General features: G+C 45.2%; 1 protein-coding gene across 1 annotated transcript in view; it reads left to right on the top strand.

The window, feature by feature from the left end:
• The first annotated feature begins 5141 nt into the window (after nt 1–5141).
• Nucleotides 5142–13742, top strand: part of MRAS (muscle RAS oncogene homolog) — a 30207-nt gene continuing 21606 nt past the window's right edge. Inside the window, exon 1 of the mRNA XM_006158183.2 lies at nt 5142–5352. Coding sequence (XP_006158245.1) covers nt 5160–5352 — 193 coding nt within the window. The 5' untranslated portion in view covers nt 5142–5159. The remainder of the gene's footprint in view (nt 5353–13742) is intronic.

Raw genomic sequence — 13742 nt, 5'->3', positions numbered from 1 at the left:
GCATTTTTAACAAGGCCCCAGGTGATCCGCTGTGGGTGGCCTGACTCTGACTCAGAGGTTCGATCCTGCTCTTCGTCATGTTTACTAGTGCGCTTCTTATCTTGTTTTCTTTTGAGAAGAAAATCAAGAGGAATAATTTTCCTTCCCAGTCCCTTCCCACCCACTGAGTACTTTCTGCTCACGTAGCTGCCAGCAGAGAGTGGAAGCTTTCAAAAGTCTCTTTCATCAGCAAACACATTTCACCTCGGCCCGGCAGCCTGGCCCCCGCCCCCAGGCCAGTGCCGCAGAGGCAGAGAGGCAGTGAGGCGGACACCACGCCCTGCTGGACCGACAGGGAGGAGACCGAGGGGAGGGAGGGGCCGGCCCCTCCTCCCCCGTCTATTTCTGTCGCTCTCCAGGTCCCCTGGCCCCTCTGGACCACCATTACTGTTGTGGATTCAACCGGTCACCGGTCACCACAGCTTCAGCGTCTTCATCACTGGCAGGTGCAGGGACCAGGTTCTGGGGCCATCCTGCCCCGAAGGAGCCACTTGCACTTGAGTGAAACGGTCAGACATGTTCAGGTGGCTTGAGCCGTTTATTGTGTTGGGAACTTTTTAATAATATTATGCTTATACAAATATGATACATGCTTATTATAGAAAATTGAAACATTGGGACCAGCAGTTGGTCTAATGGCTATGTCGCTGGACTCCCATGTAGTCGACCGTGGTTCGAATCCCAGACCCGGTGGCTTAAAACTCACGTCGGGCGCGTGTGCGTGCGTGCCCAAGATCCTACGAGGAGAATGGAGGAAAAGGGATTGCGGTGTGGCCATCCCCCCCCGGGGCGGGGGTGATTTGTCACTTTCTATCTTTCTGTCTCTCTGTCGTTCTGGCCAGCGCACGCACCCTATAGCAAAAACATCTCAAAAAAAAAAAAAAAAGAAACATGCTTATTATAGAAAATTGAAACATTGGGACCAGCAGTTGGTCTAATGGCTATGTCGCTGGACTCCCATGTAGTCGACCGTGGTTCGAATCCCAGACCCGGTGGCTTAAAACTCACGTCGGGCGCGTGTGCGTGCGTGCCCAAGATCCTACGAGGAGAATGGAGGAAAAGGGATTGCGGTGTGGCCATCCCCCCCCGGGGCGGGGGTGATTTGTCACTTTCTATCTTTCTGTCTCTCTGTCGTTCTGGCCAGCGCACGCACCCTATAGCAAAAACCTCTCCCAAAAAATAAAAAAGAAAATCGAAACACTGAGAAAATGAAAGTGCCCTGAAATCTGGCCCGGAGACAACTGACCACCTGCTAACCTTGATGCCTGAGTCCACATGTGGTATGCGGATTCATAGGTGGGTCTTCCGTGGAAGTGGGTAGTATGTTCTCACCATTTTGCAGCCTGGTGTTTTGTGTCCCCCTTCCCCCCATATATAAAATAAACTTTTCTAGATTACCGAATATCCCCCTTTTTAATGGCTTTATAGTATTCTATTGTATGAATAAGCTAATTTTTTTCCTCCCGACATTTAAGCTATCCTCATTTTTCCTCATCAATTTTTTTAAAAGAATTATTCGTTTAATTTTATTTATTATTATTTTAGTTATCTATAAGACATGTGTGCTCACCAGAGATAGAGGGAAAGTGAGAAAGCAAGCCACCAAGTCCGGGACTTGAACTGTGTTCGTCCATGTAGGAGTTCAGTGCCTTAGCCACCACACCATCTGCTGGCCCTCCCCCGCTCTTAATATGTTTGTACACTGATCTGATTATCACGTTGAAATACATTCTCACACATGGGAGAGCTATGAGAGAGGGTTGCGTCCATGTTCAGTTTTGATATGTTTATGTAAGTGTGTTCTCAGTCCACCCTGGGAGGGTTTACACGCCCATCATAGACTGTCAGAGTCTGTCCTTCTGCACACTGCGGGGGAGTGCTGGGTATCACCAGCAGGCTGAGGACACTGTAAAGGGTCCTGCAATGACCCTGAGCAGATCACCGTGACCACATAACCCACCTCTGTCACTAACACCCTTTCTGTCATAGCATAGAACTGAAGATTCTTTTAGAGCTGAAAATAACTATTAAAATCACCTAATCCAGCCAGCCCCATAGCCTAGTGGTTAACGGTGCTGTTAAACCATGACTGACCCTGGTTTGAATCCTGGCTCTTGAAAATTTCACCAGATGTGCGTATGGGTTCCTAAAATCCCAACAGGATGGGGAAATGGAAGAGAAGGGATTGAAGCATGACCACTCCCCACTGGGGGATGTACGCTTCCTCTTCCGTGTCTGGTGAGCACACATGCCCGCTGTCGATTGAGAAAAACCTACCCAGGTCAGCAGGTGGTGTGGTAGTTAAGGCACTGACTCTCACATGACCAACTCCATGGTTCAAGTCCTGGATCGGGCACCTTGAAAACATGCCAGGTGCATGTGCATACATGCCCCAAATCTCAAGAGAATGGAAGAGAAGGGACTGGCCATCCCTCCTGGGAGTGATTTCTCACTTTCCCTCACTTTCTGTCTCTTTCTCCAGCAAGAGCATGTGCCCTGTAGCAAAAAATCTTGGGGGGAGGGGCAACTCCAGTTAATCCATCCCTTAATCTGATGATAAGAAAACTATGGCCCTGGAGGTCAGCGTCTCCCCAGGGATGGTGGAGCATGCCGGGCGTCCAGTCCAGGGTCTTCCAGCTGTCACATAGCTTCCCTCCCCACCAACGCTGTAAGTTGCCCACTCATGCACACGCCATGCCTTTCCTTTCCCAACTTACATGGGGATTCTTTCTTTCTTCTTTTTTCTTTTTCCTCAGTTTTTGTTGTAAAGTGCATGTGCTCGCTGGAGAGAGGGAGGAAAGGAGAAAAAGTGGATAATCAGTTCCAGGGGGGAATGGCTATACCACAGTCCCTTCTCCTCCATTCTCCTCTTGAGATTGTGGGCATGCACATACATGTGCCCGGTGTGGTTTTTAAGCCACTGGGTCTAAGACTTGAACCTTGCTGTTGAAGGAGTGGGATCCAGCCCTCTTAACCACCACGCCACCAGCTGGCCTGAGATACTTTCTTTTATTCTACACAGAGGTAGGACCCAGCATTTGATCCCTCAGCTCAGGGTCGGTTTCATTAATAGGTCACATTGTTGTTTCTCCCTGGCAGGCCACAGTTGGCTGCTTAGGGCCTTGGTGAGAACACCCAAGTCATTCTTCAGATGGTCCCTCAGCCACACTTTAAGACTGGTCTGTCAACCTCCTCCTAAAAAACAACTGCTGGCTTCCATCGTGACGACAGACCCTGGTTTCCCATATTTTTTTTTTTTTTAATTTTTTTTTTTTTTTTTTTAGAGATTTTTGCTATTGGTTCCATGCAGTCGCTGGGAAACAGAGAGACAGAGAGACAGAAAGTGAGAAATCAGCCCTTAGGGGGATGGCCACACTATAATCCCTTCTTCATTCTCCTCTCAGGATTTTGGACATATACGCACACACGCCTGGCATGAGGTTCAATCCTCCAGGTCTGGGACACAAACCATGGTCGGCCATGTGGGAGTCCAGCAGTGTAACCATTATCCCATCTGCTGTTCCCCCTTCCTCATGCCTTCTTCTTTTTTTCTTTTTTTTTTTTTTTAAGAATTATTTAATTTAATTTTATTTGTTTTAATTTGAGCAGAGAGTGACAGAGCAAGAGAGAGAAGGAAAGTGAGAAAGCAAGCCGCCGGGTCTGGGACTCAAACCGCAGTCGGCTGTGTGGTAGTCAGCATCCTTAACCACCACACTGCCCCTGCCGGCCCCTCCCTCCTGTTTGTTAAGAGCTCCTTCCAGGCTTCCTGTCTGCCTCTTCTTTTTGTCACTTTGTAGCAGTGCCTTCCAAATACTCTCCAGGTCTCTGCTCTGTCCCTTTTTGTTCCTTATCTGCTAAGGGCCAGTTATTCTTTAGAATCCTGGTCCCCTTCCTAGCTGCCTCTTGGTCGCCTTAGCTCAGCATTTCCCAGCCTCAGCACTGTTGGCATTTTTGAGTGGCTAATTCTTTGTTATTGGGGACTGTCCTGTGTAGCATCCTCGATTTCTGCTGACTAGATGCCAGTAGCACTCACTCCGGTTTGACAACCAGAAATATTTCCAGACATTGCAAATCTCTCCGGCGGGGGGTGAGGAGGTGGCAAAATTAGCCTCTGGTTCAGGACTCCCGCTTTAGCTGGATTTGACATCATCAAAACAAGACTTCCACCTGCTCCTCTCCTTGTTCCTCCTCAGCTAAAACAGGGTTGACCAGTTGCCCCAAGATTCCAGAGTGACCTTGCACATGATAAAGGGCAAGGAGGCAGAGGGAAAGGAGCCAGGGTCCCAGAGTTCCGAGTGTTGGAAGGGACCTCCAAGTCCTTGAGCTCAGGCATGCTAAACTGTCATGGCCGTCTGGCCCTCTTAAATTCAAGCAGCCTCAGATTCTTCTCAGCATTCTGATTGCTAAGAGATGTCCCAACTAGCAAGGGATGATGTGAAAGGTGAACTTCTGTGGATACCTGCTCAGCCCAGCGCCCTTGTGTTTACCTGTTCAGGTATAGGGCAACGTAGTGGTCAAAGAACTTTAACATGCGTTTTTGGCTGTTTTTGTTTAAGAAGACCCATGGCACTATGTCCCCAAGACCAGACCTGGCACATAGTTGGTGTTCAATAAGTCATGGCTGAATAATTCATTTTAATGATGATTGGCTCAGGCCACTCGTGGGACGGTGGTTAAGGAGCTTGGATCCCATGGAACCGGCTACATGGCTCACCTTCTGGATTTGGCTGCTTGACAAGACATCCCAGATGCATGTGTGTGCACGCTCACAATCTTGAAAGGAGAAATGGAAAAGGGAATGAAGCGTAGCCATCCTCCATGGGGGTTGCTTTGTCATTTCTCTCTGTCTCTCTCTTCATCTCTCTCCTGCCAGCATATTACCCTCTGGCAAAATTAGTAAAAGCAAAACAAAAAACAATGATTGTCCGAGTAGTAGGACCAGGGGTCATACTCTTATTCTCTTGTCTGCTTCTTAATTTCCAAACTTTTCTGTAATTGAGAGTATTTATTATGTTGTAAGAAGAGAGTCAAACCTTTGAATAATTTCCCCAAGTCAGGAGCAGAAAGGTCCCTGCCTCATTGAGCGTGTGTTTCTTCTCCAGGTCTGACCCACCGGAATCATGGCAACCAGCGCCGTCCCCAGCGACAACCTCCCCACGTACAAGCTGGTGGTGGTGGGGGACGGGGGTGTGGGCAAGAGTGCCCTCACCATCCAGTTTTTCCAGAAGATCTTTGTGCCTGACTACGACCCCACCATCGAAGATTCCTACCTGAAACACACAGAGATTGACAATCAATGGGCCATCTTGGACGGTGAGGCCTGGGTGACTCTCCTACTTAGGGACGTTATTTGGAGTGGGTCAGGGAAACTTGACAAGCTTCAACAGGGCAAGATCGTCTCCTTCATGCTGCTATTACAGGGTCGTGTAGAGTTTCTAGGGTGAATTCAGAACAGGAGGGCCTTTGTAGAGAGCTTAAAAAGCTTTGTGGAAACCATAATGTGTATTCAACAAAGAGGCAAAGGCTAGAATCATGCCAACTCAGTGATGTCATGTTTGTTATTTCTTGCCGATCAAAAGCTCTGATTAACAGTTACAGATGTCTCTGGCTAATAAAAAGGGGAAAACAAATTATTTCTTAATAAGCATAGTTTATTTGGTAAATGTCCTTTGGGGAGAAGAATCTTGCATCTGACATTGTGTTTCTAGCTTAGAGTAAATGAGTCTAGATTAGTAGTTCTCAGTGTAGTTGGCCAGACAGCCACAGAAGCATCACCAGGGAATTGATGAGAAATGCAAAATTCTCGGGACCAGCAGTTGGTGTTATGGCTATGTCGCTGGACTCCCATGTAGTCAACCGTGGTTTGAGTCCCTGACCCGGTGGCTTAAACTCATGCCTGGTGCCTGTGCGTGTGTGCCTAAGATCCCGAGAAGGGATTGCAGCATGACCATCTCTCCTGGGTGGTGATGTCTCGCTTTCTGTCTCTCTCTGTCTTTCTGGTGAGCGTACACGCCCCATAGCAAAAACCTCTCCAAAAAAAAAGAAATGCAAATTTTCAGGTCCTGATGAGTCAGAAATTCTGAGGGTGGTACCCAACAATCTGTGTTTTAACACACCCACCAGGCAGTGCTGGAGTTTGACAACTGCTGCTCTCCGTTCTTACCGATGATTGCTTTGCATGGCCCAAGTCTGTCTCTTGCGCAGAGACCCATTAATCATAGACGCCGGTCCAAGGGCTTGGAAACTGCCGAGATGCAAGCCCTCTATCAGATATGCGGGTGACAAATATTTTCTCCCAGTCTGTGACTCGTTTCTCACTCCCATAACAGTGCCTCTCAAAGGCTAGAGTTTTTAATTTTGTTGAAGTCAATCTTATCAATTTGTTCTTTTATGGACTGCGCTTTTGATGTTGTGTCTAAGAAATTTTTACCAGGGAACCAGCAGTTAGCGTAATGGCTATGTCGCTGGACTCCCACGTAGTCAACCACGGTTCACGTCCCGGACCCAGTGGCTTAAAACTCACGCCGGGCGCATGTGCGTGCGTGCGTGCCCAAGATCCTGAGAGGAGAGTGGAGGAGAAGGGATTGCAGCGTGACCATCCCCCCTGGGGTGTGATTTCTCGCTTTCTGTCTCTCTGTCTCTCTCTGTCTGTCTGGTGAGCGCACGCGCCATATAGCGGAAAAACCTCTCAAAAAAAATAAATAAAACATAAAAAGAAACTTTTACCTAACCCAAGGTCATAAGAGTTTTTTCCTGTTTTTTTTTTTTTTTTCCCTAGAATTTAGTGGTATTAGGTTTTATGTTTAGATTTATGGTTTATGTACCTTTGTGTAATTTTTTTTTTTTTTTTTTAGTTTTTTTGCTATGGGGCACGTGCGCTTACCAGAAAGACAGAGACAGAGATTCAGAAAGTGAGAAATCACCCCCCAGGGGGATGGTCATGCTGCAATCCCTTCTCCTCCATTCTCCTCTTGGGATCTTAGGCACACACGCACATGGGCCTGGCGTGAGTTTAAGCCACTGGGGCCGGGACTCGAACTGCGGTTACTACATGGGAGTCCAGCAATATAGCCATTATGCCAACTGTTGGTTCCAACTCGGAGTTAATTTTTATATATGGTATGAGATATGGAACAAAGTTTGGTTTTCTTCATTTCTATATTCGTATCTGTGTGTGTGTGTGTGTGTGTGTGTGTGTGTGTATAGATATATGCTATGTTAATGAATGTCATATTCTAGTACTATTTGTTGAAAAGATTGTCCTTACCTGCTGAATTGCCTTTGTGTAGTTGGCAGAAGTTCGTTGTTCGTATACCTTGTTTCTGTGTCCCATTTGACTGTCCTAACACCAGAACCACACTGGACTTTCATACAGTTTGATAGCAGGCAGTATTAAATCCCCACCTTTGCTCTTCATCAAAGTCATTTGACTGGTATGGGTCCTGAGTATTTTCATATGAATTTTAAGATCAGTTATAGTCTTTCTTTTAAAGAATTATTCTATTTAATTTTATTTATTATTACTATTTTTTAATTTGACCAGAGACAGACAGAAAAAGAAAGAGAAGGAAAATCAGAAAGCAAGCTGCTGGGTCCGGGACTCTAACCGCAGCCAGCCATGTGGGAGTCTAGCACCCTAGGCACCATACCACCTTCCAGTCTCGATCAGTTAAATTCTTTTTCTTTTTTTTCTAAGAGATATTTTTGCTACAGGACACATGCTCCCTCCAGAGAGACAGGAAGAGATGTAGACAGAAAGCAAGAAATCACCCCCCAGGGGGGATGGCTATGCTGCAGTCCCTTCTCCATTCTCCTCTCAGGATCTTGGGCACACATGCACACGGGCCTGGCATGAGTTTCAAGCCACCGGGTCTGGGACTGGAACCATGGCCGACTACGTGGCAGTCCAGTGACGTAACCATTTTGCCGTCTGCTGGTCCCGTGATCAGTTAAACACTTAAATTCTGGTGTGTGATTGGAATAAGATGAACCTGAAGATCAATTTGAGAATTGACATCTTAATGTTGTGCCTTCCACTCCACAAATATTAACAATGTCCCTCTTCCTTTATTGAGGCCTTTAATTTCATCCATTTTTTTGTAGTTTGAGTGCATCTGTCTTTTACCTGTTTTGTCATAATTTTACCTAGATCTGTATTGATGCTATTGTTAAGTAATTGTCATTTGTTTGTTGCTATATACAAGTAAATGCAATAGGTTTTTACATATTACTCTTATAACCTGCAACCTTGCTAACTCCCTCATTCGTTTTAGTGGCTTTTAAAAATAGATTCCCTCAGGGTTCTCTGCCTAGAGTTCATATTTGCAAATAAAAGCAACTTTACTTCTTCCTTTCTGGATGGCTTTTATTTATTTTTCTTGCTTTACTTCACTGACCAAAGCTTCCAGTATAGTGTATAATAGAAGTAATGAAAACAGACATTCTTGGCTTGTTCTTAATTTTAAAGGAAGTTTTAATCTTTTAGTATTAAGTATGATATTAGCTATAGGTTTTTATTTTTGCCCTTTGTCAAATCAAGGAAATTTCTTTCTTTCTTTTTGATTTTTGGAGAGGTTTTTGCTATAGGGCGCATGCGCTCGCCAGAAAGACAGAGATAGACATAGACAGAAAGCGAGAAATCACCCTCCCCAGGGTTATGGCCACACCACAATCTCTTCTCCTCCATTCTCCCCTTGGGAGCTGGGGCCCGCACGCCGAGCTGCAGTTTAAGCCACCAGGTCCAGGACTCAAACCATGGTCGATTACATGGGAGTCCAGCAACATAGCCATTACGCCAACTGCTGGTCCCAGGAAATCCTTTTCTATTCTAGTTTGTTGAGAGGTTTTTGTTTTGATGCAGCAATGGATGTTGGATTTTATCAAATAATTTTTCTGAGTCCTGAGATAATCATATAGTTTTTGTTTTTTTCACTTTGTTAAAATATTAAATTACAGTGATTTCTTATTCTAACGTAAACCAACATTGCATTCCTAGAATTAAACCCCACTTGGTCTTGATGTATTCTTTTTTAAATTTTTTTATTTAATTTTATTTATTCATTCATTTATTAATTTGACCAGAGAGAGACACAGAGAGAAAGAGGAAAAGTGAGAAAGCAAGCCACCAGGTCGGAGACTCGAACCATGGTTGGCCATGTGGGAGTGTCCAGCGCCTTAACCACCACGCCACTATATTGTTGACTTTGCTTTACTAAAACTTTATTTAGATTTTTAAAATAAAAGTTCCTGAAGGGCATTTATTGTTCTGTAGTTTTCTTTTTTAAAAAATTATTTCTTTAATTTTGTTTGTTATTTTTAATCTGACCAAAGAGACAGAAAGAACAAGCATGGGAGAAGGAGAAAGTGAGAAAGCAAGCTTCCAGGTCCAGGATTTGAACCGCAGCTGGCCATGTGGGAGTCCAGCACCTTAACCACCATGCCACCTGCCGGCCCCTGTAGTTTTCTTTTTTTTAACAAGGGCAAACATCAGCTTTTTTATTTTCTCTTTATTGCCAGATGGTGTGTGTACTTCCAAGAGAGAAAGAGAGAAAGAGAGAGAGAGAATCCCACACTGCAATCCCTTTTTCCTGCTTTTCTTCCTATCAGGAATTTGGGCACACACTCATGGCTGGCGTGGTTTCCAAGCCACCAGGGCCAAGACTTAAACTTGATTTTTTCTGTTCTGTACACATAAGCACATCTCTTGCTCAAACAGAATTGTTTCATCTCTAGCATAAACACCTTCACCTTTAAAAGAGCCGCGTGTTTCCTTTGGTTCCTGAAACCCTGCTTATAGCAACAGAAATGGCCGTGGGTCACAGCCTTTGCGACATGCTCGTCTTTCCAAGTCCTGTTCACAGCAGGCCTCCACAGTCTCCAAGACAGGAAAGGCTGGTTTCTCCGTAAGGTCTTCGATTTTGCTGGGCTTACAGAATGAGCTGGGAAGTATTTCCTTTTATTAATTTACCGGAAGAGTTTGAGTAAAATGAATACTATTTCTTTAAATGTTTAGTAACATTCATCAACAACATCTGGGCCTGGAGTTTTCTTAGTAAGAAGGTTTTTAACTAGAAATTAATTGTTTTAGCAGCTACCAAGCCATTCAGATGACCTCTTTATTCTTCAGTCAGCTCTGGCAGTTGTGTCTTTCAGAAATGTCTTCAGTTCATTACGGTTATGAATTTTTTTTGGCATAAAGTTGTTTTATAATATTCTCTTATTATCTCTCTCTTTTTTTTTTTGAGGCAGAGAAATTATTTATTTATTTATTTATAGAGGTTTTTGCTCTAGGGTGCGTGACAGAGATAGAGAGACAGAAAGCGAGAAATCACCCCCCGGGGAGATGGCCACACAGCAATTCCTTCTTCATTCTCCTGTCAGGATTTTGGGCACACATGCACATGTGCCCGGCATCATTTTTAACCTTCCAGGTCTGGGACTCGAACCGCAGCCAGCCGTGTGGGAGTCTAGCCCCTTAACCACCATGCTACATGCTGGCCCATTATTATCTTTGTCATATCTGCCGAATCTGTAGTGATGTCACCTTTCTCGTTCCTAATGTTGGTAGTTTGTGTCTTCTCTTTTTTCTTATCAGGTTGGCTAGAGATTGATCAATAGCATTCATTTCTCAAAGAACCAGCTTTTAAGTTAATTGATTTTCTTATTTGGGTCTATTGATTTTCACTCTGAGCTTTATTAGTTCCTTTTGTCTGCTCATTTTGTATTTAATATTTCCTTCTTGTTCTAATTTCTATTTTATTTAAGTGTAGTTAGTTATTTCTTCCATCAGAGAGAAAAAAAGAAAGAGAAAGAGATAGAGAGACAGGCACCACAGCAGGGTCTTCCTGCTGCCATCCATCTCAGCCAATTCGAATCACAGGCACCCGCCACGCAAAGGGGGCCTCGGGACTTGAACTCAGGCCTTCTCCATGTGGGGCCAACATCACAGAACATCGCATCACTGCTGTGCCTCCATTTGGCCTTCTTACTCTTAAAGTGGAAGCAGACCTCACTGATTTGAGACGTTCTTCTTTTCTTAGATTAATTAGGTGCGATATTTCCCCCTACTCTACTCCCTTAGTTGCATCCCACTGAGTTTATTATGTTAGGTTTTCATTTGCATTCAGTTCAAATAATTCCTCATTTCTTTTTTTATTTCTTCTTTGACTCATGAGTTATTTAGAAGTAGTGAGCTTTCTGTTCTTGATTTCTCTTTTAATTCCATCGTGTCAGAAAACAGTGTATTATTTGAACTCTTTTAAACTTACTGAGCTGGGGCCAGCAGGTGGCATGGTGGTTAAGGCACTGGACTCCCACATAGCTGACCATGGTTTGAGTCCTAGATCTGGTAGCTTGAGAATCACACCAGGCCTGTACGCATGCATGCCCAGAGTCCCTGGAGCGGAGCGGAGGAGGGAGGATTATGGTGTGGCCATCCCCCTGTAGGGTGATTTTCACTTTCTCTCTCACTCTTTCTCTAACTCCAGTAAGTGCATGTACCCTATGGTGAAAACGTTTTTAAAAAAATAAAGTGAAACTTACTAAAGCTTATTCTATTGCCCAGAATTTGGCCTGTCTTGCTAAATGTTCCATGTACACGGAAAGAACATGCTCTTGGGTGGCATGTTTGACGAACGTCACTTAGATCAAGCTGGTTGACAGTGTTGTCTGCGTCTCCCATGTCCTCGCTGGTCTTCTGTCTACTTACCCCATCAATCATTGAGAGAGGTGTGTTGGATTTCATGGGATAACTGTGGATTTGCCTCTTTTGCCTTTCACTTCTATTGGTTTTTGCTACATGCACTTTTTAATGAATTATTTTCTTTATTCTTATAAAGGATAGACATAGACATGCATGTGAGGGAGAGACAGAGACGTGGGCACCCCCCACAGGGTCTGGCCACGCCCTGACCCCTTCTTCCGTCCTCCAGCCTGTTGGATCCTGAGCACTCATGCATATGCCTAGGGGGTCTTGGGGTAACCAGACCTGGGATTCGAACTGTAGTCACCATGTGAGATCCCGCTTCCCCTGTACAGCACTGCACTGCTGCGCCTCAGAGGTGATCCTGCCACAGGCCTTTAACACCCTGGTTATGAAGTGTGAGGTGTTTAGGACTCGTGCACCCTCTGGATGAATCGGCCCCTCAGTTATGAAGTGACTCTCCCTGGAATCTCTCAGGGAGACGGTTGGGTGTTCGCAGGCCTCCTTTCTTCTCTTAGGGATCGCAGACCTTTGCTGTCAGAAGCTGACATCTCGAAAACCATGGTCTCACGTATTTGGTTTCTTTTGGTTTCAGGTGAGAAGGTAAATCTGGTCCCTATTATTCCATCTTGTCCGTAGAAGAAACAAATTGTCACTTAAAAAAAAAAAAACAAAAAAAACTTGGGACCAGCAGGTGGTGGAGTGGTTAAGGTGCTGGACTCCTACATGACCGACCGTGGTTCAAGCCCCAGGACCAGCAGCTTGAAAGTCACACCAAGTGTGCGCGTGCCCAAAATCCCAGGAGTAGAATGGTGGAGAAGGGGTTGTGTGGCCATCCCTGCTGGGGTGTAATTTCTCACTTTGTCTTTCGCTGTCTCTTTCCAGCGAGTGCCCACGCCCTATGGCAAAAACCTTTAAAAAAAACCCCAAACTTTGTGAAGACACTAAAAACATCCAATACAATACACTTTAAAAGGCTAAATATTGGGGCCAGCAAATGGCATAGTGGTTATGTCACTGGAGTTGTACATGGCCAACCACTGTTCAAGTCCCAGACCTGGTAGCTTGAAACTCACACTAGTTGTGTGTGTGTGTGTGTGTGTGTGTGTGTGTGTACCTAAGATCCTGAGAGGAGAATAAAGGGAAGGGATTGTGGCATGGCCATCCCCCTGGGGGTAATTTCTCAATTTCTTTCTCCCTGTCACTGTCTCTGTCTCTCTCTCTGATGAGCACTCATGCTGTAAGACAAAAACCTCTAAAAAAAATTAAAAGGCTGAATATTATGGTACCTGTGTTATAATAAGGAAAAATACAAAACCCCGTTCGTCAGGAGCTCGTCTGTAGCTGTGGGACTTGAAACGGTCCTACCAGGTAGCAGGCACAGTCCCACTGCAGGGACTTGGCGTTCCTTATCCCCTCTGCTTGAGAATGGCCTTCCTGCAGAAGTGCTCAGTTCATGCAGGTGTCAGTCCTGGTGTGGCTTTGACGAAGAGGTCTTTCCCGGCCATGCCATGTGCCCTGGTGTTTATCCCATTCCTATCACTTCTATCCCCTCCCAATTCTGTTTTTATTTTACCTTTTAGTGTTGGATGTGTTACAGATCCATCATGTTACCTGTCTGAGTATAAGTTTATGAGAGCAGGGACTTTGTTTTACTTACTGCAATGTCCCTAGTCTAGACTGTTGCTTGGCTTATGTTAGTAGGTCGTCAGTAAACACTTGTGGAATGAAAGAAAGCCTGACTCTTGAACGTTGTATGTGCAGTCACGGGCTTAACGCACCATTACTTTCTTTTCTAACTCATACTAAAATAAATACAAGGGGCACCAGCAGTTAGCATAATGGCTATGTTGCTGGACTCCCACGTAGTCGACCGCGGTTCACGTCCCGGACCCGGTGGCTTAAACTCAAGCCGGGCGCGTGTGCGTGCGTGCCCAAGATCCTGAGAGGAGAATGGAGGAGAAGGGATTGCGGCGTGGCCATCCCCCCTGGGGGGTGATTT

The sequence above is a fragment of the Tupaia chinensis genome, unplaced genomic scaffold (assembly GCF_000334495.1).
Source record: "Tupaia chinensis unplaced genomic scaffold, TupChi_1.0 Scaffold000574_1, whole genome shotgun sequence".
Taxonomy (NCBI): domain Eukaryota; kingdom Metazoa; phylum Chordata; class Mammalia; order Scandentia; family Tupaiidae; genus Tupaia; species Tupaia belangeri.
Note: the sequence above shows the minus strand (reverse complement) of the source record. Positions and strands in the feature narration are given on the sequence as shown.